The following is a 25,289-nucleotide window of genomic DNA, read 5'->3' on the forward strand; positions in this document are numbered from 1 at the left end:
TGGCATCATTCTTGGTGAGGGTAAGATGCTACTCAAGGTCAGGGTCATACCGGCCTGGGCTACATGCTCAGAGAGCTCCTCTATGTCTCTTTTCATGTAGTCCAGGGAGGTACGTCTCAGGTCATTCACACCAGCATGGACAATGACTGAGTCATATTTGTACTTGCCTTGGAGTGACCTGAGTGCTTGTGTTATGTGGCGGATCCTAGCGCCCGACAGGCAGCTCACCGTGACCTTCTCCTTGTTCAGCCTGGTGAGCGGGACGTCAGTGTGCCTGACGATAGAGTCACCTATTACAAGTGTATCAGGTGTGTTGTTTAGCCTTAAGGGCTGTGACTGTTCGGCACACTGGCTTTGTGAGCTATGTGTTGCACGTGTTTTGTTTTGGGGTAGCGGTTGCTTGGGTGTCTACTTTGGAGGTCTCTGCTGCTTAGGGAGATTTTTATTTAGAGCCTCCGCGTATGTTTTTGTGTGTTTATGTGTTTGGTTTGTTGTCGTGGTAGGTCTATGTGAGACTGGAATTGTAGTGAGTGTGGTTTCCTTCTCCTCCTGACTGGTTACGCCAGTACTGAGTTGAGAGAGCTTAGCCTCCAGTTTGGCTATATGGTTGCATCTCTCACATGTGTTGGAATTTGTATTGTTATGGTTATAGCCATGTCTACTGCAGGTTGTAACTAAAATGGTACAAGTAGTTTCGTATCCATTACAGATAAATCACATGGCTCTCTTTTCATATCCATTACTTTTACAATACATCAAGTCTTTGGTTTGGATTCAGAAAGGTTTACTGTGAGGGAAATGCCTTAACACAGCCATCCTCACCCCCTTGTGGTAAGCTTTCAGATTCCTAGACCTCCCTATGGCTGAGATTTTCCACTTGTTGGGGCCTCAAAGCTTAGATCACTCTTATGGACAGAGCTGCATGATAATGCAGCAGTCCGAGGAAGTGGCAAATGATAAGTATCCATATGCTCTCCCCTGGCAAAGACAGCAGCTCCCAATTCAGAGGATTCCGTGACGATGTAAAATTTCACTTTTGCAGGGAAAAAAGGTACTGCTGTAAAAATATGACAGTCACCCATTAACTCCAGTGGGAGTATTCATTGTGCAAGTAAATTCAGAGAAGACATGGTTGGGTGTGTGTTAGTGTGTTTGTGTGAGTGGACATGTACTTGTGCATATTTATGGGCATGATTGAAACTGCATAAGTCTGTGTGTGTGTGTGTGTGTGTGTGTGTGTGTGTGTGTGTGTGTGTGTGAGTGTGTGTGTGTGTGTGAGTGTGTGAGTGTGTGTGTGTGTGTGTGTGTGTGTGTGTGTGTGTGTGTGTGAGTGTGTGTGAGTGTGTGTGAGTGTGTGTGTGTGTGTGTGTGTGTGTGTGTGTGTGTGTGTGTGTGTGTGTGTGTGTGTGTGTGTGTGTGTGTTTGTGCGTGTAGTGTGTGTAGTGTTTAAATATATATGCATGAGTGTAAGGGATGCTTGTGCAAATGTTATGTACGGGCCACTAGGGATAATATTACTGTCATCAGGTCCAGCAGTGCTAGTGTTGGCCGGAATGAGATTCAGAGACATGCTAATTAATGAGAAGAATAATGAGGTCTTTCTCATTGCAGCCGTAGCTCTCTCAGAACTGCATGTTCTCACGATCGCAGTAATTGACCAACCTATGATAGGCAATTATCATGAGCAGTGAGCCCTTTTCTGAATCTCATGGTATATTTCTCATTTTTTGCATTATTATTTGACTTACTTGTTTATTTTGCACACATTCTTTTTCATAGGGAATGCTTTTAACCATGTACTAGCAATTTAATTTGTGTTTTACACATCCATAGTGTTTGGTAAGGTTAGGTTTATTTGTCTTATTAATTTGACCATTGTTTCAACATTTCTTAACATCATCATCATAATCTCCCTTTCTCCATTTTTCTGCACAGTGTTGAGGTGTCCTGTAAACTGTCACCACTTCTCTTGATTCAGTGGCACACTCCTATTTTCTTTGAAATCATGTCTGACTCTAACAGGTCTTCCCTCATGCCATCTCTCCATCTCTTTGATGGATGTTTTTGTTTCCTTTTGCCTTATTTCTGCCTCTTCCAAACCCTCTTCACCAAATCATCTGCTTTTCTACAACTGTGCCCAAACCACTGTAATCTGCTCTTTTTGGCCTTTCTGCAACTGATGCTACTTTGGCTTCTGCTCTGATGTCATCATTTCTTCATCTGTCCCGCAGCATTCGAGCACCCATCTCCAGTACTTAATCTCCATCACTTCTAGCTTCCCCAACTGCTTTGTCTACATTGCCCAGGTTTATGTACTGTTATGAGTAAATACTGGTCACACCACTGTTTTGTACACCTTACTTTTCAGCTTCTGTACCATTCTAATATCATAAATTACTCCTGATAATCTGCGCTTGTTGGCTGTGTCCCCACTGATTATGGTTTTGAGCTCTTTATTCAGTCTTCCCTTCTACTTCTGCGGTGATGCAGCAGTAGCGTTGTTGCCTCACAACAAGAGGTTCTCCTGTTCGATTCTCGGCTTGGGTTGGGAGTGCCTTCTGTGTGGAGTCTGCATGTCCTCTCCGCGGTCGAGTGGGCATTCGAAAGACATGTGTTGAATGGGCGTGCCTTTGTTGAAGGTTGGGCGTCGGGCTGGCAACTCGACACCATAAAAATCCAACTGCCAATCATTAGCGGACCGGAGTTCCGCTGTGGTGACCCCTAACTGGGAAAAGCCGAAAGACAAACAACAACAACAACATTCAGTCTTCCCTTCTCCTCAGCCATCCCTCCCAGAGACTGGAAACTGTTAACCTGTCACACATTTCCCTTCTAACTTTTCAGCTTCTTCTGTATTTCCCCATTTGCTGCTTGACTTTACCCATGTGCCTTCAGTTTTTCATTCCATTCCTCCACCATTTGCTGAAGTCCTTGTTTTGAGTCTGCTCCTAATGCATACAGCAGCTTTGTTAAGGTCACCACTGACCTTTTTGCAAATGTAGTCCATCACCAGTATGTACAGCAGTGGGCTCATTGCTGAACCCTGATGCACATCCATTCCCACTGCGAAAACGTTTTTGAGTCCAAACACTGTTCAGACATGTGTTACTGGGTCCTTGTAAATAGCCTGCACTAACTCTACCAGTGCTTCCAGGACTTTGAAACATCACAGGACTGCCCAAATCAGCTTTTTTGGAATTTTGTCAAATACTTTTTCCAGATTTAGGAGTGCCCAGTTAGGCTCTTTTCTCATCACTAGCTTTTCTTCCACAATTTGTTTCACTACAAACATTGGGTCAGTTTTGCTGCATCTTGATCTGAATCTTACCTGCTCATCTCCCATCTTACTTTCTACTATTTTGTGTATTTGTTTAAAGAGTCACCCTCTCCAGCACTTTCATGCAGTGTGACAGGAGTTTGACACCTCTGTACTGCCTACATTTGTGAATATCCCCTTTGTTGCACACTGGCACTGTGATGTTTATTTTCATTTATATGTTGATGATGATCATCTGGGAGAAGCCTTTCTCTTCATACTGCTTTAAGGGCCCTCAGGTTTATTTCTCCTCTAACTCTTCTAACATCTTGAGCATATCTGCTGTAACTTCGTCTGAACCTGTTGCTTTCCCTGACTTCATTTTCCTTAGTACTAATGTGGGCTCTTCTTCCTCTTTCATCATAGGGTGTCTTTAGGACAGTACAACATTTGTGGAGTTTTTTTTCCAGTTAGAAGCTGCCAAAAGTATTCCTTTCTATCTGCCTTTGATGTCCTGTGGACTGATAAGCAGGTTGTTGCTGGCACCCCTTATGAAGGCTGACTATGTTATTTATCTTTCTGTTTTTCTTTGCAATCTGATAGAGCTTCTTTGTGCCACCTACTGAGTCACTTTCCAGAAGCAGGAAAATGGCAAATTAGAGATTATGGAAATTATGCAGACAAATGAAAAGAGAGTTACTGCTGTAATTCAGAGTCTTGTGAATGTAGGTCCTAGAATTATAGTTAAAAAGCAGCAAAAGAATAGAACAAAATTGCTGTTCTCCTTTACATTTATTTTTGGAGGATGGCAAAACTCCTGTAACTCCCTCTACTTACACAAGACTAACTCTGAGATTGCCATACCTCTGCAAAAAGATAATACTTCCAAAACCCATCAATTTCAAATTTAGTATATGTATATTTTTGCTTATTTAATCCTGGTATTTCAAAATTCACACAAAAGAGTCCTGGAATTAAAAATGATTATTGAAGAGAGACTATGCGCTTCATCTTGCTGTCTCAAGCTAATCCTGTTTAAGTGGAAGAGCACATTAGTTCCTACAGTACAGGGCACGTCTGTAATCAGACAGAGAGGGGAAAGGAAAAATGCTACAGCAACACCCCCCCCCCCCAGCCAAGGCACAGATGGACTTCCATACCAATTTAGAGCTATATAGGCAAGGGTCTGGTCATCATCCAGGAGCCCAGCATTAAACAAATGAATATTGAATTTTTCAGCTACATCTCTGACCTTGGCCTTCCAGATCACTAGTCCAGCTGCTCTACCTCTAACCGTCTGAGCATTGGACAGGGATAATGGAGCATCTTCTATCCCTTGTGCATTTGTGATGTGCACAAACAGATAAATTAATTGTTGTAGCTTTTTATTTCCTTTCTTTGTCAGATACTGTTATTAGCAATTCGTTTTGATATTAAAATCATCATATTAACCACGTTTCACATTTTTATAGAAAACAACTGCCCAAATTCATACTATCCTTTAAAAACATTAGATGGATGGTAACCTTAAAGAAGAGTAGAAGCTGACTGAGGATTGTCCCACAACTGTCCTAAACATGAGACTATATTAAAAAAGAGTGAGTTTCTGCCTTAATATTGTATATCTTTAGAATTCTATGGTTATGAGCCAGAGACTGACAGAGTTTGGTTCTTAGGCATGTACGTGTGGAAGAAAGGAAATAAACGTTAGTGTACTCAGTGGTAGCAACCAAGAAAAAAATGAAGATAGAAAGTTAGACTGGGGACAGGAAGAGTAAATCTACACATAACATTGTATTCCATGCCCCACTTGTTTAGTTTGGTGTCATTAATGGCCAGATGTACAAAAAGCGTGTGTTATGGCTTCAGTGCTAGTATCTCTGTAATGATGCAAATTACCAGAAACAAAGTGTAGTCCTCTCTTACACAGTATGCACATACATTGGTAAATGTGATTCCATAAAACTCTCATATGCACTTTAAAGTGTCTGATTATGACAATCAGGGTAAATTAAAGCAAGCTAGTTATCAGTACAATAAAAATAAGTCTGTAGAATATGACTGTTTTTCTTTCTTTGTTTTATTTTGGAATTTTACTCTTAATTAGGCATTCCATGAAACTTCTGAACAAGATGTGTTTTTTAAGTACAGGCAATCTGACTTTTTCCTGAGTCAACATTCAGCCAGAAGGCAGAATAAAACACTTGTGTGTGCGCTGATTTGGAATGTGCTGAATGCTTTTAGTGTCCATTTTGTTGTATGTATTTTTGATTAAAACTTAACCAGGCTAAATTATTTCATGGGAATCTGCATTTAATTCTCATGATTCATAGTATTTATGGGATTTGTGTGGTCAAGTTGTTCTTTAGAATTTGGTTAGATGATTAGTGCCATTTGTGGTCATCATTTCCTTAAAATAGCTGTTTTGGGATTTTTACCTTTCTTATTTCATGTTGTCATGTTAATACATCTTCTTTGTAAGGTTACCAAGCACAGTCTGCTTTGCAAGCATAGACTAGATCTTTCTTGCATATGGCTCGGATTTGAAACACTGAAGGTCCTATAAAGGACTATATAATTATATGCCCTGTGTTGTTCTTTGACAATTGCTTTGAGAGATCACTTGATGCAATATAGATAAACTAGTTCTCTTTATTTCATACAGTTTGCACATATTTTGCCTGATGGTTTAAGTATGGTTCTTTTATTCCTGTTCTGCTCAGAGTACATGAAAATTGAGAACGCAAGGGTTAAAAACATGAAAGACAGACATTGATAACAGGCTTATGCAAAAATCTTCATTGTGTGTAAGCCATAATGCTTGCATGACAAATATGCACTGACATTTCTTTCTCAAGATCTACTTCAGTATACTTGTGGAACCATTCTGTGCTTTCCTTTTGGGTAAGGTGATGTCCTGCGTTTCTGAAGTTTCTTAGAAATTAATTGCCCAGTTTGAAATGGCCAGCTGTTGAAATTGCTTGAGAGTGGTGTGCTTTGTTTCTGGGAATTTCTCCCGTTCTCATTTCATAAGTTTAAGTAGAGGCAGAAGACACCACCCAGCAAAAAAAAAATAAATTCAATCTGTGCTGCTAGTGTACATATACTCTTTCAGTTTCGATAAGTTGTGATTGCTGAAGATTTTCAGTTATCATTTTGCTGTTTTACATAGTAAGCATTAAGTAAAGAAATCAAGTGGTATATTTAATATTTATAATGGATGAAGTTACTCATATGTCTATGCTTAGTACATGGATGTTAAAGTTTTCAAGAAGGATGAGCTTGTGTCAGACCTGCAAATGCAACCAATTTAGAGGTCCAGAATATCTTGGAGACAGGAACTGACTGAGTCCAGCTTGCCATATAGACATCCAGTGGTGACTTTTTAGATCCTTTGTTTTGCAAGGGGAATAAATCCTCTTTAATAGCTGGGAAATGGATTAAAAATAACAATCATTAGAATCTGTCATAGGTGATCACATGACTCCAATTTTGCCCTTCATCTCATCCTTCCTGAAGATGGTACAACCAGTAGGATGATATCTATCACTGAGATCAGAGAGTTTCTGTTAGTCATTTTGACCTATAAAAAGCAATCTGGAGTTTAGGCATCTGCCTTTACTGTCTTTAGGTAATTACCTATGACTACTAGGTCATACCACTACTAAAGAACAAATGATGTGAAAAATGTTGATAGTTTGCCAGTAATTATGATATATGTTATTATTGTCCATGTGTTTATACCAGCCCAGCTTTTGCTGTCCTTTACTACAAATGCAAATAAATATAAAAAAATGGAGTCCAGAAAATACTGAAAACTGAAATTACCAAATAATCCTGAAATAACAGGTTTAAAATATTGACAGATAAAGAACAGTATTTGCACACACCTTAATGAAGACTAATGAAAAAGAAAAACAAATGTAAAATAAGTGATAGTCTCATTTCTTTAAAACTTATCACTTATGACAAAAATACACACCGAAAATTAATAGAAAACAAACCATATTCATTTTTTTTCCCATTTGCACAGACATTATACATTACATCTTATCTTTCTTTGTAACTGTCTTTCAGTCCAGTATTACAAAAAAAAATCACTCAGTTCCTGCCTTCCCTTAAACCTCATTCCTCCTGCAGAATATTAGTGTGCATGTATTGTTCCCACATATTCCATTTATTTTTGTGTAATTTGTTCCTCTCCATTCTAAAGATCCCTCTCTTTTGCAATATTCAATACTTCTAATAAATTTGGTTTAGATTTTGATTTCCATTTTCAAGTGCTTACTTTTTAGCAGCCAACAGAATTAAACTTAATAAGGCCTTACTATGTCTAGGCAATTCAAATCCTGTGTCCCAGCTCAAAAGTATCATTTCCTTAACTACAAATATTTGCAAATAATTCTGACAAAGTACTCTATAGGGAATTGTTTAGATCTGCCAGCTTATTACACTCCAAATAGCATGTTCCCAGTAACATCTTTCTTCTCCATCATACCTCCAACATTTGTTATATACCTGAGGAAAAGTTCTTTGATGTCTGCTTGGGGTTTAAAAATACCCATGCAAACACTTCCAAGCAAGAATTCTAAAGATTCTCACTTTTGTTGCATACTTGGGAGCCATAACTATGTCCTCCCATTGCTCCCTTGTAATTTTCTTTTCCAGTATCTCTTCTCAATCATTTCTAACCTTCTTTGATTGATTTTTACAGTTGTTGTGCAATATTGTATATGCCGTATTAATTATCCCATTTTAACAATAGCTTGTGTCTTGAATTCTTCAACTAAAAAATCTACCAGAGCATGTCTTTCATTTAGGACTACCCTGTCTCTTTCTCTTTGCCTATACTCTGATATCAATCCTTGATCGGGAAGGCAGTTATTTCTAAACTGTAGTCCAAACTTCTTGAACTCTCACTCTATTACCACTCACTCTATAGTTATTTGCTCTCAATACCTTGGTTCCTTTTTCAGTTTTCTCTAGTAAATTTCATCCCACTCTTATCTAGTTTCTGTACCCCTACTTGCAGTCATCCCTATTTGCATAGTTGTCTTTCTTATTCCCATGTTGGCTTAGTTCTTAGAATATTTTTTTCAGCTTTATGAATATGATATTCTGTATGGTGCTTATTAGTCTCCTTAAGGATCTCGTCCAAAACCCCATTCTCACCTTATTTATTGAACTCCCCCCACTCCCACTTCATCGCCATCCCTTTCCACTTTGAATTATAACCTTCTGCCTGTGTTATATGTGAGCTTTAACTGTGTAGCTCTAAAATATCCCTTCAAATCAAGTAATCCTAAACCACCTTGCTCAATTGAGAGGATCAACTTACCCCCCTTAACGCTTGCCTTCTTTCCCTCTCAGATAAATAATTCAACTCTTTATTAATTATTACCCACAACTTTTTCTCTGGTTGATATATGCTTGGCCTGTAAATAAAACTAAAGGACTAAAAACATTTTCACTATGTGTATCTTACTATCCATATACATAAATACGCACTTCCAGTTTCTCAGTTTTTGTATCATCTTTTGTTTATTGTCTTCCTGCATATCTTTAGCTGCCATAACAGAAGGCATTTTCATCCATACACCTAAATACTTCATGTTATCATGTCACCATAAATATGGGTATTGATGACCCAAATCATTAGTGGGTATTTAATTTCTGATTATAGCCTTTGTTTTATCTTGAATAGTTTTATTTGCTGAAAAGATTTGAAACTATTTCAAAATGTTCCACAACACTGATATGTCCTTTTCTGGATTTATAAAGTACAAAATAAAGCCAAATTTCCCTGATTATCATACCAGTTGTGTCCTTGAATTTCTGAGTCCCTTATTTTCTTTGCCAGTAGCTCTAAATATAGAACAAATAAAAGGGAAAGAGGATACCCTTGCTTGGTTCAGCTTTTCAGAGAGGAACCTGTATACTTTAGTTCTTGCCTCCAGTTCTTCATATATCTTCTTAATTAACCTTATTATTGTATCAGGGACTCCAAATGCTTCCATTGCCCTGCTCATAAAATTCCACGTTACTCTGTCAAATACTTTCTCTGCATCAAGACTCGTCAACAATATTTTTTATATTCTGCTTCTCTCTGGGCCATCAGTGTTCTAATTAAATTTGTCAAATGTTTGCCTTTCCTCCTCAAAACCACATTGATCTATATCTAGCAAGTTTGGCAACACATTTACCATTCTTTTAAAACTAGCTAGTATAGCATTTTCCTTTGGAACATTGAAAAAGTTTTCACTGGCAAAATCTCTCTCTGCACTTTACTGTCAGAAGAATGAAAAACAGAGAACCTTCTGCTTGCTGGCTCACTTTTTGTTGCATAAACTTTTTTATTTCCTCCTTAGCCTGTTCTCCATCAAAAATGTGTTTGATCCACCAGGAAAAAAAGTACTCTAAAGACAGCTGGATGCAGCAGCTTGAATCTCACACTTGCCTCTCGACATTCTTTGATTGCTGGGATAAATTTGCTTCTCTTTTGCCTGGTGTACAGTAAATAATTATTTTCAGTTATTTTCAACAAACATGTTGTTGCCTCCAATTGTAAATACTTTGCTCTTGTGACACATTTTTGTCAGGATCAACTCTTTATGCTGGTATGATTGCATCTTTCTCATGGCCAAGTTTGAAGCGTACATTCAGTGTCTCCTTTCATTTAACAAATACTGCTGTGGAACACCAGTCCAGTTGGTTATTTGTGTTTTCATAAAATTAATTCAGTCTGTTCCTTCCAGTTTCTCTGTTACAGCAGAATTTTTCAGTTTTTCTCTTTACATTCTTATCTTCTAACTCAACTATTTTTTGAAACAGCTCTTATTTAGAAACCTCATACTCGGACATTTTTTATTTATTTCAATCTCTGTTTATTGCATTTTTATCCAAACATCTGAACAGCTAGTTAAATTCCCAGCCCTTTTTATTTGAGTTGATATATTCCTTCCTTATTTTAATCACCTTTGAGTACATTTGATTCATTTTTTCCTCTAAATTACTGGGTTCCATGTCTTGAACCAAAGCTAAAGTTTGAACTGCTCTTTGCTGAACAGCTGCATAATCCTTCCCAGACAGTGTTTTCTCTTCAGTTTTCTGGCTTCCTTTTTAATTTTTCCCAAATTTCTTCTTTAGTGGCATTCAGATATTGTACAAACTGGCCAGAATCTAAATTTTACCTCCCCACACAACAAAAAAAAACAAAAAAAAACAAAAACAGTTTCAACAGCACTCCTTTTTTCTCAGTTTCTTTTTTCACATTGGGAGAGCTTAAGTTAAGCTTTTGATCAGTGAGCAGCCATCTTGGAAGTTCAATGATGCACTCATTGTGTGATTAGGAAACAGCACAGTCAAGTTCTCAAGGAACTGGCTGCAGAGCTGGAGATAATTAATCCCCACTTTGAATAATCTGTGACTTGAAGAAAGTTCTGTGTTTTCAGATTTTTCTCCAAAAGCATTTCTGTTTTTATTTGATCAACTCTACTAATAAAAATGTACTAAATAAACACTTGCTTGGGTTAGCAAGATGTTACATACAAACCCAATGTACACAACTATACAAAATATTATTTAAACAGTAAAGATTCTGCAGTTCTGCTCACAGCTCAATTAAACAGAAATATACATACAGCTTTTCCTGTGCAAATTTTGAATATGAGAGTGTTCTTTACTAACATTTTAGTCAAGCCATGCTTTTCACATGTCCACACACTCAAATAATTATTCCAATTAAAAGTTTCAGTGCATGAGACAGAAAACACCAAAACAACTTTAAAAAGTAAGCATCTCTATGTGCACTTTGAACTGTAATCCCAACCACCACTACTAACACACAATGTCTGACATGTGCCTGCACGGACCCACACACATATGTATACCTGCCTGACATTGATCACCTCCAAGGTCATACTTCAGTGAATAAATGATCCTTAGAAACTTGCATTTTGATTTTTTTTGTATGCTTGGTACTCCTGTTCCTTGCATCAGTGCTTTCATTTCCTTTAGAGTATAAAGTAAAAAATAAGAACTGCTACTGAAGTAAAAAGAAAACTCATAGCATTTTGTGCTTTCTGCAGTTCTGTTGAACATCATATATACGGTTATTCTAAAAGGAATTCTTAAAAGTTCTACAGCTCAGAATGCAACATAAATGTGAATTGTACCAATGCCCAGGTGAGTGCTTATTTCTCATTTTTTTTAACCCCCCAGTATTCATTGGCATTATAATGCACATTAGCATTTAACAGGTTATACCCACTACATTACTGCTTGCATCCGCGGTGGTGCAGGGTAGCGTTGTTGCCTCACAGCAAGAGGTTCTCCCGTTCGATTCTCGGCTGGAGTGCGGGAAGTGCCTTCTGTGTGGAGTCTGCATGTCCTCCCCGCGGTTGGGTGTGCATTCGAAAGACATGCGTAAATGGGCATGCCTTCTTTGAAGGTTGAACGTCGAGCTGGCATCTCGGCGTTTGTGAAAGTCTACTGCCAATCATTAGCGGTCCAGAGTTCTACTGTGGCAACCCCTAACTGGGAAAAGCCGAAAGACAAACAACAATAACAACCCACTACATTACTGCTTAGTGTCGTTAGAGCTGCTTAATGTCTAAACATTTCTTTATTATTAGTGCAGTGATCTTGCCACCTCCATGTCCCACCAGACCCCTTCATTGCTTGTCTCTTTTATATGCCATAACTGTCAGATTTCCACAGGCTGCAAAACTGCAGGTTTTTTCTAGATCCCCATTTTTGTAAGCTTTCTGTGCACTTTGTCCCTGTCAGCTTTCTCAAAAGCAGAACACTTCTACCTTCACAGATGCACACTGTTAACTGGCATGCTTCCAAACCCTACAACTGCAATTTTTAAGCAGATTACTACTACAAAGTCTCCACAAGTCTTTTGCTACTTAACATTTTGAGAATCCATTCCCTGCTAGCATTCCCAGAACCCCCTCCAAATCACTTCAACGTAATTATTGCTTAATTACCAGCCTTTCAGACCTTCCCGCTATCTGTCCATCACTACCCCTCTTTCCTCTGTGTCATCTAGTAACAATTTGCTTTCCAATTTGCCAGTAGATAGTAGCAAGATGATCACCTGAATGTGGCAATTAATCAGCAGGTAAGCTATGAAAGTTCAAATCTCATGAGGCTTTAAATTGGTGGGTGCCATTTTGCACATTACAGTTGCAGAAAGTAGCTGGTATTGTTATGATTATTGCTTTCCTCTTCCTGGAAAAGAACAGCTGTCTAATGGATGCTCATAATTTTTCTCTCCTCACATTTCTTTCCTGTTCTACTTTTTCCAGAAGTACTGGCTCTTGTGATCATGTTAAACTCAGGATATCAACAATACAGATAAATCCCCTGCCTTTGCACCAGTGGGCCACCCCAGTGTCTTTATCTTTGTCTAAGCCTAGTTAACACAGACTTCACCATCAGTATCTTCCAAAATTCCCAAAGTTGTCAGTTCCACCACTTCTAGTTTGCAATTAGCCCTGTCATTAAATTTCTTTCGATTATATTATTTTCAACTTTTCAGACCTTTTTCAAAGGTACAACAGCCTTTGCAAACAACAATAGATTATAGTGCTAAACATGTAGAACAGGCTTGTTTCAAAGCAGCATTGTGACTGACTCTGAAGATACCAATGATACTGATGAAACCCTTAGCCAGATAGCCATGAACTTCATAAAAATGTGTCATGTAAGCACATATTTAGGCTTACGACAATATTTAGTAGGTTGTTGTTATCTGAAATGTGTGTTTTGTACTCAAACTCTCCAGGTGTTGCACTCCATATCCTCACATATTTAAAACAATATACACGACACATGACATATAGCATTGCTAATGTCATGTCTAGAAAATGCACATCTTCCTTACTGTTTCCATATTAAATAACATAGCTAGTTTTCAGCTGATGAGCACAATTTTAAAGTGTTTTCTCCAATATAGATAGGTATTCTTGCATATAAAATGTATAAAAGTCCAACAACAGCAACACCTGGTCAATTAATGACACAAGAGCCCTGAACGATGAAGATGAAAATAACGGCACGACTGAATGGAGGTCTCTGAAATGTTGTGTAATCTGATAGTACTTAAATGCAGTACAGCATCCATCAGCAAGACAGCTGTAATTCTTGTAATCTCTATTAAGTGTTTTGCAGGGGTTCAAGCCGATTCTACCCCCTGCATTGGGAAGCTGCACCTTTAATACCCTTCTCTTTATTATTCTTAATGAGAGGTCACACAGCCTGAGACACTAAAGGAATATAGGATCATAGGTAAGTAGTAGACTAGCTGTCCTTGCAGGCCATTTTAAGCCTAGCTGCTTTCACTTTTTGTGCTCGAATTAACCTATCCCATTTAGTTAGGATTGGCCTTACCCATCCCATGATTAATAATTATATATTACACCTAATGAGAATAACTGGGATCATACCACAAGTAATTTGAAGGGCCCATGCATGGTATAAGGCATTTAGGAGCTGCCTTTGTCCATCATTAGTACAGGGGTCAGTCTTTGGTAAATTTTCGGTTCCCCATAAATAGATCCAAGTTGCGCTTGAATATGGACAGGGATAAACTTTGTTTTATGAGGCTGGGGTGTATGCTCTATGTGCTTTAGAGGGTGTGTAGTATTGTTATCTCCACAATCCTGTATCCTTGGATTAAGAATAATAAAGTAGGGAGAATGTGAGGGTGCAGGCATTCCATATTGTGGGGCTATGCCCCTCATATTGAGTGGTGCTGGATGTCTTGCACACACTCCCCCTGCAGGAAGTATTCGGTTGCTTTACCATGTAATAGCCTTGATCGAACACTATTATACTGTCACTGTGGTGCTAAATTCCCATTTTTCTACAGTCTATGTTGTCAAGGCAGCCATTTTGAGAACTGTTGTGGCCTGCAAAGTGTTAGTCTTCATTAAGACTGCCTTGCTACTTCGGGATGCTTCATGAAAATATTGCATAAAAGACTAAGTTTCTTCTAATAATAAGGGCAAAAAGGCAGTCGTTAGAAAAAAACATATAGTCTCAGACATGCACAAAATATTGTAGTTAAGAGTACACATTTAGTATGCTTCTTCCAGCTTTCTTCAGCTGTGTCATTAAGTCATGGGTTTGTTTTAGACACAAATAATATGGCTAATTAGATGCATTATATAAGCTACATTGTGGCCAGGTGGTGTTAACATATTTTAAGCTTTATCTTTTCTGAAAGGGTGAGCATTTCTTTCCTGAAGTACATGTTTCTAACAAGTGCCATATGGTATTTGATGGTGTGGCAGGAGTATTTTGCAAAAATGTGCAAAAACAAAATCAGTTCATTAAAGAGACTGTGCTCTGTCTTCTAACCTTTTTTTCCTGCGATGCACTAGCTTTCCACCACTTTGAGCTATTATGACATGCTGATGTCTCTATCCTTTTTTCTGTCATTCTTTTCTGTTCCATTTTCACCTTGTTATGAGCACAGACTCAGACGCTGTTGGAACACGCTAGAATACAGGAGCTCGAGCAGACTCTCCTGTTTGAGAAGGCAAAAGCTGACAAACTTCAGAAAGAATTAGAGGACAAGAGGGTAACATAGAACAAATACCGTTTTACTCTGCCTGCCTGCTAGAAATGTGCTTTTTTTGCAAGCTGTTTTACTATGCAGAGTTTGCCATTTTCATTCTAATTTTTGGCTTTTCTTTTACATTTTGCAGGTTTTTCAATTTTTTTCCGCACATTTGCCTTGCTTCCTGTGGTGACTGTAAATCACAGCTTGCTTTCTTGTACACTGTATGATTCTTTTTCATAGCTAAATAGCTGCAAATATGTTTACAAAATCCTGAAGTTCTAACAGGGCTTTTATAGTGAAAGAAAAATTATGTAGTTCTACTGGTACAAATGTGTGCCCAGACCAGAATTATGTGGATTGTACAAAATCACTTAAATGTGACACACATATACACTATAAAGAAATTAAAATCCTTAGATGTAAGGCTGAAACTGACAGATAATGTAAAAATGGGTACCTGACATAACATTAGCTTAACATTCCTCAGCCAGGTTTCAGCCTCACTAAGTTATCTTAAGCTTTTACTGTACCATGTTTTTTGCATAGAACATATATATATGATTTAAGAATCATACTATACTGTCGTATATATCATGTACACTGCCCAGCCAGTGACAGATAGCTTCAGGATTTTGAAAGCAGGAGAGACAGAAAATTCTATTTTGTAAAGATCTAACACTATATCTTTCTTTCGCAGTGTTTCACTCAGAATATCTGGTGAGTTAAGTCATTGAGAACCTTTACTATCAGATGGTAATGTCAGTGACAAAAATCACATTCAAGGTCAAATTAAAATATGGTCTGTTAAGGTTACATTTTCAGCATGAATGTTGAATGCTCAGGTATACACGTAGCAGCTTTAGGAAGCCTTATCATTGGCTCACTTGATGATACACTATTTGTCAGTTTTGCTACCCTGTCATTGACTTGGTTCCCTTTCTTACTTTGGGTGGGTGAGTACCATGTGTAAGGTTGCTGCAGGACGTATGGGAGATAATATCCACTGTAACAGAATCTATACTGATCTTCTCCCTGAATTGAAAATGTAATAATCTGTCATTACTTTTGTGAATTTCTACAAAAAAGTGTCTCTTCTGGCTGCTTTCTGCTCTGCAGTAGCCTAGTGTAGTGCTCAATTATTGCTGAGTAATTACAGTTAATTCTTCCTCAAGCTCTGTGCTTTGCAATGACTACATAATATTCTGGGTATCTGATGAGATGTACCCCACAGAGAGTACCCTTCACGTACAGAGATCTCACACTGTCAGAAAGCCAGTACATATGATCAAGTAATTTTCGATCAGCCATACTAACATTTTGTCCATTCATCAGTTGGTACTTTCAACCAAATATTGGCATCGTGTGTGTGTGTGTGTGTGTGTGTGTGTGTGTGTGTGTGTGTGTGTGTGTGTGTGTGTGAGTGTGTGGGGTCTATATTAAAATAACAAATGTTTACTTACCAGAATACCTAAACGCTGACATGTCTTTCATCGAACCGCGAAAACATCGATCGTCCTGAAAAGCTAAATCCGAAATGTCGAATTGTCATGGTTGGCCCTTCTGCGGTATAGCTCCGTAAGGTAAGTGTGCGATAGTTATGTACCTTAGGGTTAGGGTGCGGGTTAAGGTAAGTGCATAGATGGTAATGTATGTAAGATTTAGTGTAGGGTTAGAAGAAGGGTTTTATTAAGTGTATGTGTGTGGATTATTTAGTTTGTTTGGGTATAGTTTTTTAAGGTATGTGTGCGATAGTTACGGACCTTAGGGTTAGGGTGCAGGTTAAGTTAAGTGCATACTTGGTGGTATATGCAAGATTTAGTGTAGGGTTAGAAGTAGGGTTTAGTTTAGGGTTAGAAGCAGGGTTTTAGTTAGTGTATGTATGTGGTTTATTTAGTTTGTTTGTGTGGGTAGTATGTAGCGGGCGGTGGGATGGGACAACTATGACATTTCGAGCTTTTGAATTTCGTGGTTTACGACATTCGGTGTATTTGCAGTTCGCGGAATATGTGTCGGCATTTAGGTATTAGGGTAAGTAAATGTTTGTGATTTTAATATAGACCCATGTGTATGTGTGTGTGTATATAAATATATATATATATATATATATATATATATATATATATATATATATATATATACACACACACACACACACACACACACACATGTGTGTGAGTCTAATATATATATATATATATATATATATATATATATATATATATATATATATGTAATTCTAAACATCAAAGTACACAAATCTCAGATGGGTAACGATCGATTCTGAAAGATCAAAAGCCAAAACACTAAAGCCCCCCAACTCAGAGATTGTGCTACAGTGGGGAAAGGGCAAATTCCCTGATCCCCACTGTGCACAATCTTGCAAGGACTAATTACCTGCAAAAGTGAACAAAGAGTTTTGATCACTTCTGCCGGTGTTAAACACACACACACACACACACACACACACACACACACACACATGCATATACATCAGTGTAGGTAAAACTCTATACCACAAATCTGTCTCCTTGTTTTTGTGTTTTCTGTAAACTGCTAGCATGCTGAGTTATTGCCTAGAATAACTTTAGCAATGCACATCTCTCTTTCTTTTTTCCTGTGTGCTTTGGCAGAAGGTAAAAACCTCTCTGGGATATTTTGCATCACAAAAATGAACAGTGTAAAATGAAATTAGTTTAAAAGAACCACTGCAAATATTTTACAAAGTAAGCATAGAAGTCAGAACTTTTATAGCACCATAGGATTCCAATGCTAACATAGTCTAAATAGATACAAATGAAGTACTTTAATATCTTCAGACTTGAAGTTAAATATAAATTAAGTCCATCATTGTTGTCCTTCTGAATTGCTGTAAGTCTGAACCTTATATTCAAGATAAAAAGGTGATAGATAGACATTTAGCCGCAAAGTGAAATAAATTGAATCCTTGTATTTGATTTAATTCTATGAAAAATATTGTGCATTATATTAATTATGATTTTTTTTTTAGCTAACAACTGTAGCAGAAAAAGGCAGGATCCGTCAGCTGGAGGAAGAGCTCAATATGAAGTGCAGTGAGATAGAGGGTCTTCAGCAATTTCTTCAGACCTCCAGTGAAGCAAATGTTCCCGAACACAATTTTGGCCCTCAAACAGAGACATTCCGGTTGAGAGAACAGTTGCTGTCCATTAGCAAGGAGAAGCAAAAGGAAATCAGCCTGCTCAGAGCAAAGTATGACAAAACCGTAAAAGAATGCCAACACGAATGTGAAAAGCTGAAAACAGTTAATGAAAAACATGTGCAAGAGATTTCAGAATTAAAGCACAAACTGCAGCAATCAACCAAGGAGAACATGGAAATGATGGACAACTGGAAAAACAAACTGGATAGCCTAGCATCTGATCACCAGAAATCACTTGAGGACCTCAAGACTTCCTTGACAACAGGAACTGATGCACAGCAGAAAGAGATTGTGGGGCTTAAGGCATCTTTAGAAAGCTTGAAAATGGAACACCAATTAGTTATTGAGAACCTCAAAGCCAAGCATGAGATTGAGATGGCTGTGCATATCAAGGAAAAGGAGGATCTGAAGTCTAAGTCACAAGACCTCAAAAAACAAATTGATGAAAGTGAAGAGAACTGGAGAAAGCAGCTTGAAATAAAAACAAACCAGCATCTGCTGGAGCTCCATGAGGCCAAGGACAAGCTGAATGATGCAGAGCACAGAATCCTTGAGATGGAAAAACTCCATAGTGAGTACAAGGACCAGGCTCAGGCCATTGCTTTCCTCAAAGAGCAAATAACAATGGCAGAGAAGAAGATGGTGGAACATGAGGTATTACAGAAAAGTGAGGCACAGTGTAAGCAGGAGATCCGAGTCTTGCAAGAGAAACTTCTCGTTATGGAAAACAGACTGCAGTCCAAAGAGGTGCCACACTCTTATCAAAATACAAATGCATGGGTATAAGATATCCTAAAATCTGGTCCACGTTTTTAAATGTCATGAATCATGGTACAACTAGCAAGCAAACAGTATTAGCAGGCATAACCAAATAGCCTCTTATTCAGGAAATATTTATGTTCTTACTTTACAAAATAAATTAGTGGCAATGCAGGGAAAAAATATGATATGCAGTTATTAACCATTTGTAAACAGGGTATATTTAGTGGGCTGTTCTTTAGTAGCTGCTAATGTTTTCCTTTTAAACCCTTTGAAAATGTTTTTTTTTCTTGAGGAGCTGTAGCAATAGTTGCTCTCGTTTGTAGAATGCATCAAATTATCATCAATATTTCAGGTAGAAGTGTCTTCATTGCTCAATGAAAATCTGAATAATTGTACAGGATATTAATGGTGGGTTTCTAGATGGAAAATGGAACTTTAATGAATAAATCTGGGAACACAGTGCAAAGTGAGGCACTATTATTGAAAATTATTTAATATGATAGAGATGTGGTTGTAATAAACCTGTAATGGGTAAAAAGATTACAACACTTCATGAAAAAACACCTCGTTAGGTTGATGGTACTTAATAGCAGTTAATAGCAAGACGGAGTCTCAACAGAGTAAGCATTGTGCCATATCCTTGCTACAAATCAGAGACAAGTTTTTATATAGAATTCCATTCCATTGTCTTCAAATCCTCTTGTAAGCACAGAGGAAGAAGTGGAAGTGGTCTGCAAAGCTGCAGTACAGTGTTGGCTGGTTTACTTCTAAAGTTTGATGAGGAAAAACAAAAGCAACCCTGTACATATGCATGTAGGACAGACAAACATTATGTGATAGACTGATTACCTTGAGGGAGTGACAGCAGTTTAGGAACTCATTTAACTCTTTTTTTTTTAATATCACAATGCACTGTTTTGAGGGCACATTCCATATAAAAAGATGACCTGAAAGAAAATTCTCTCTGAAATGAGAATATTTCACTAGATAATTTAGTTGGTGAAAATTGTGGTAGACTTTAGGAAATAATGTAGTTGACATAAATCCTAAGTGGGGGGAATGAAAAAGAAGGAGAGCCTATTATCATATTAGGGTCTGTAGCGGAAGAAACAGGATTTGGCGGTGGGGAAGGCCTGTTGGAGTCACTTAGTGTGCTATAACACTGCTGAGCCAAGCTGTCAGTGGGCACCCCTCTCATTTAACACATACATACTTCCTGTTGCTTCGTTTTTTTACCAGTATGACCTCCACTAAATGAATGTTGTAGATATCAGCTTTGTTTTTAAAGAAGCTTTTCTAAGTCGACACCTCTTTCAATATAAAGTCATGACCTCTTTTCTTGAACTTTATGGTCACCTTCGAAACATTTTTCTTCTTAAACTTTATTCACATTCTTGAGGTATATGAAAGGCATAGCCATGTTATTTCAGTTCCTTGTGTCCATACTTAAGTGATCATTGTCACCTTTAGGCCTTTTGATTTTGACTTTGGCTCACTTTAATTGCATTTCAGTTGAATGCCTATGCATTGTAGTAGATACAGACTAAGGTAATGATTCAGTGATAAATTTTGAAGTGTCATCATAATCTTTCCCCATCCCTCCTCTTTCCTTTGGTGTTACTGTGTACCCTAGTATCACAATGGCAAACACTGGATCATTAAGCATAATTACCCTCATGTTTCTTACTTGTCTGGTAGTTGCTAATATCACTTTTCTTATTTAAACTTGCTTCTAGACTTCTGTATTCCAAGTACACAATTTTGTCTGTCTTCTCATTGTAACTTATATCTCTCAACTTATTTGATCGAGAACCAAGGACCAAGCAAAGAATAATAGGCGACAGAGGCCAAAATCTGGGACAGTTTTAAATATTACTATAAATCACTTAACACACTAATAGATCAACGGGTCCTGCATCAACATGCATTTTCTGAACAATGAGAAGTATGAGGCTCTAATGTCTGAATGATTTAGATGAAAAACAATGTATGAGGGACAGAGCAAAAATAAGAGGAAGAATCAAGGATGTTCCGCAAATCAGGAAGAGCTGATAGGTGTGTTATAACTTAGCTGAAATACTGTTGTGTATTCCTCAGGTTTATGTTATTTTTATTTCTGTAGTGAAAGCTACATTAACATTGCTAGTATTTGTTGACATTTAAAAGGCCATTTCTTTCCTTGTAGTTAACTTTACCACTATTATGTAGCATCTGTCTCCATCAGTTTTTACTTGTGTCATTTAAATATACAACATTTTTATTGAAATAATTTTAACAACCATAAGAATTCAAATACACAATCGTTTCAAGATACATTTCCATTTTTAACTAATATTCAATATATCTGTCCAATACAAAGGAGGCAATTAGTCTCCATTACTGTGCCTTACCCATGCCTGCGATTCTAGCATTATACATTGCTTGCTCAGACCAGTTTATATTAAAACAATATTCAAAACTTCTATTGCATTCTGTCACCACCTTGCAAGGATTCTAGTGAATGCTTTTCAAGAAAGACAGTTTAAATAAATTAAATAATCACTGAGTCAAGTTTTTCCATCATGTTTAGAATATCTCCTCCCCCAAGATGTTTTTCACCAGATAATACTGTATTTGTGAAGAAAAGGCTCTTAACACCTTATCATTTAGTATTAAAATATTTTTATGTTTGTTGTTGAGTATGTCAGTATACCAGAATGGAGCTGAAGCAACTATATCCTCCTTGGTAAGTTTACTAAGCAGTCTGTCCCAATTCTCCTGCTCGTTTACCTAGTTCCAGACTAATTGTTTAATGTCCACTGATTTTGCATTCCAAATGGAACAATGTTATAATACTAGTAAGCCAAATGTTGCAAGTTTAGCAAGACAGTAATAGCAATTTTAATCGATCATCTGTTGAGTGTAGCAGAATTTGGAAAATGTGATGTATTTGTATGCACTGACCCAAAATTGTTCCTACTCTTTATCAACCCTGTTCTCTTATAATACTTTGTCCGTATTAATTAACAGGTGGGGGATGAGGGCTAAATGCCAGGGAGCAGCTAACAAGTAGCCATTGCAGAACTGGTATTTCAAAATACCTGATGTTATGTAGTCCTATCCCGCCGTAATTCTTGCTGGATGGGTTCGGAGACGATATTCGGCTCCGACTTGGCTTATACTAAAGCTCGAGAACATTTTACTAGCTCGAGGCTAGCCCCTATCCCATGGTGCCTCACAGCAATTCCTCAGATCTCGTTTGCCGCTAAAGCTTCAAGGTTGTGTCTTACTGGCTTGTTGGCTAAGTATAACGGATTTTTACTTATTTAGTCCTTTTCTATCATCTTTTTCTGTCATATAGGTTCATAGGTAGGTACTAGACTATCTGCCCGAGGGCATTTATAAGCCTAGCCAGAGTGTGTCAGCTTTCGCCGCCCCATTGATTAATTAACTGAGCATCTGTCAAGAAGAGTCAGTGAAGTGATCCCAGGGGTGTATTTTCTGTTACCCATCTACTTGTCAAGGTTTTTCTTGAAGAGTGTTAGTGAGGGGCTCTGATAATTATATATATATATCTCAATAGTTTCTTCTGTATTGTGCGCCTGTTTTTTGAAAGTTTTCAACCCCTATTTCCCCCTTAGGACTGTACGGCCAGTTTAAATTAGAGGGCCCTAGTGCCCGTTTAAGTTAGAGGGCCTTTCCTCCCTGTGTGTGTGTGAGACTGTTATAAAAAAAAAAAAAAAACTTTTCTTCTTTCTTACACTTTTATTTTTTGGTCTTTAACTATGTCTAAAGATAAAGATAAGGATCACAAGGATCATCGTCCTTCGTGCTTCAGAAAATGTGACAGGTGTGCGCAGAATATGTCTGTTACAGACAGCCATACCATTTGCTTATATTATCTGGGCGAAGCCCATTTAAAGGAACCTTGCACGTTCTGTCACGCTTTTAGTACAAGCGTGTTAAATGAAAGGAAAAGAAAGCTTATTGACAGGGGTCTCATGACCAGTTCCTTCCAGGAACAGCTGGAACCTGGTCAGGCAGCTCGAAAATCTTCAAAGAGAAAATCATCGGCCCTGACTTTGGAGCAACCAAAAAGTCTAAAGCGTCGGAACCAAGGAGTTCCAGTTCCGACTCTGCTTCATCTTCAGTGCAGTCTATTCCATTGGTTCCGAGACAGTCTTCAGTACCGAAGGTTTTGCTTGACATCGAGACTGTATCTCCTGTTTTGAGATCTCCTATTTTGGAGAGAAGGAGATCTCCTTCAGTCTCCACCAGATCCTCCAGGACCCTATCAGATGAGGACATTGAGAGAGTGGTGACGAGGTTGCTTTTGGATCCAGCTCTGGCTAGAAAATTGACCCCGCCGGAACCAAAGTTCTTGGAGCCGTCCCCCGTACCGATCACTGTTCCTCCTCAGACTGCTTCGCTCTCGGAGCCTATTACGTCAGGTTCCTCTGTCTTCGACCCTCCAGCTCTGGGGATTCAGCCTGTTTCCTCAGAGCCAATTACTCTATCCTCGATGGCTCAGTCTGGAACCGAGGGTTCTGGGAGCCGACGCTCTTGTGTCGACTCCGAGGGCGGCAGTCACCCTGGGTTCTCTTCAGAACTGACCCTCCCTCTCAAAGGCTTGGCTCGACTGAGCTCAGCTCCCACTTCTGCTTCAGAGCCATTCCCTCTTGCTAGGAGTCGATCATCCGCCCCCTTGGAGCGGAGGTCTTCTTCGGAGCAGGGGGGGGAGGCTTTCGAAGCTATAGAGAAGGCTTTATTCTCTGCCAATGCCATTCTTTTGGAACATGTGTCTCCCCAGCAGCAGGCAGCAACCTCTTCCCCCCTGCCACCCCCACAGCGTAGGGAACCAGAGGCCCAAGTAGCCCCCATTGGAGGTGTCCCCTCTTCCGAGACCTCCCCAGAATATCCCACTGGAGAGCTCCCTTGGAAGAGGTTATGTAAGAGGAAACATGCCGGCTTCCTTGAGTCTGTCACATCAGGCACTGATTTAGTGGAATCAGAAGGGTCCCCCAGATCTCCCTCTGAGGATGTCTCCTTCTCTGATGTCCTAGAATCCTTAGACAGAGGGGTGATTGGAAGACCTCTAACCCTACTGAGGATGAATCAGTGTATCTTGAGGCATTTGGCTCCCGACCTTTCACCTCTTGGGTGACACCACCTTATGACCAACTTTTGGGGGTCATTTCGCGGAAAGCATGGACCTCTCCAGATTCAGTGGAAGTTGTCCCAAGGAGGCCAAACAAATTTATGACAGCACCTGAGGACAAGTCTTTCCTTAGCAAGGGAGTTCCAGTTGATGCTATGGTGGTAGCAGTGGCTACCAAAAAGGAATTATCTGAGACGTCTTCTAATATCCATCCTCCTACCAAGGAGTCCAGGACGATGGATAGGTACGGGAAGCGTACTTTTTCTTCAGTGGCATTTACACTAAGATCGCTGAATTACCTGACTCGTTTCACTCATCTTCAGAGGGATCTCCTGAAAGAGTTAGGAGGTACCCTCCAGGGTTCAGTAGCTCCAGGTTCCATGGACAAGGTTTCCGCACAACTCTCCACCCTTACTTCCATAGCTAACTCCTACATGAGGCTGATCTCATATGTGGCAGATGGAGCGAGCAGGGCAGCCGAAGCAGGAATAGCTCTCAGGAGACATTTGTGGATGCATCTTTGTAATTTTACGGAATCCTTCAAGTCTTCCTTCACTAACGTTCTCTTTGATGGTTCATCTCTTTTTAGACCACAAGTGAAAGAGACTTTGACTAGGTGCTAGCAGGACGGAAAAACCTTATTTGCCATTGGAGTCCGTTTCTCTCTCCCATCCAGACCCTATCCCAAGGGTAATACAGGAGGGAAAATGTGGTTCCGCAAATCCCAAAAAGGTTTTCCTCAGGCACAAGGACAACCCTCCTCCAGGGGCAGAGGGGGAGGATATAATGGAAGATTCCGCCCTCAGGGCAGAGGAGGTCTGCAGCATCAGGGAGACAGAGAAACTTTCTCTGATCGTCCCGTCCATCGACCCTGAGGGGTTGCCTGACTGTCTGTCTCTGGAGGCAGTCGGGGAGGCGTATATCGCTGTACCCAAGCGCCTGGCTAACTATCACTCAAGATCATTGGGTACACACAGTAATATCCAGAGGTTACCTGATTCCTTTTATTTCCGAAACCCCAACAAACCAGTCTCTTCCAGACTTACCTCCCATCCAAGTAGACCATGCAACATCAGAGGTCATCTCGTTGCTACAAAAAAGAGTCATCCAAGACGTCTCTGCAGAACAAGTAGGATCCGGAACTTAATCTCGATTCTTTTTAGTTCCAAAAAAGACGGGACTGGAGATCAATTCTAGATCTCAGCAGGCTCAACAAGCATGTAAGAAAATCAAAGTTCCGAATGGTCACTCTGCAGTCGATATTTCCCTTTACCGGGAAAGACAACTGGATGTGCTCAATCAATCTCCAGGATGCATATTACCACATCAAAATGGACAAGCGCTCCAGGAGACACTTACGCTTCCAGCTGGGAGCCAGCCA

At 39.0% G+C, this 25,289-nt stretch overlaps 1 protein-coding gene across 2 annotated transcripts in view; it reads left to right on the top strand.

The window, feature by feature from the left end:
- The window catches only part of CLIP2 (CAP-Gly domain containing linker protein 2), a 1,185,433-nt gene that overhangs the window by 758,204 nt on the left and 401,940 nt on the right, over positions 1 to 25,289 (top strand). Inside the window, exons 9-10 of one of the 2 annotated variants that reach the window (XM_044054144.1) lie at positions 14,745 to 14,849; positions 17,839 to 18,756. In XM_044054144.1, coding sequence (XP_043910079.1) covers positions 14,745 to 14,849; positions 17,839 to 18,756 — 1,023 coding nt within the window. The remainder of the gene's footprint in view (positions 1 to 14,744; positions 14,850 to 17,838; positions 18,757 to 25,289) is intronic. The other variant, XM_044054145.1, reaches the window with a different exon arrangement.

Source organism: Protopterus annectens, chromosome 13.part0 (assembly GCF_019279795.1).
Source record: "Protopterus annectens isolate FY-2018-M chromosome 13.part0, PAN1.0, whole genome shotgun sequence".
Taxonomy (NCBI): Eukaryota; Metazoa; Chordata; order Ceratodontiformes; family Protopteridae; genus Protopterus; species Protopterus annectens.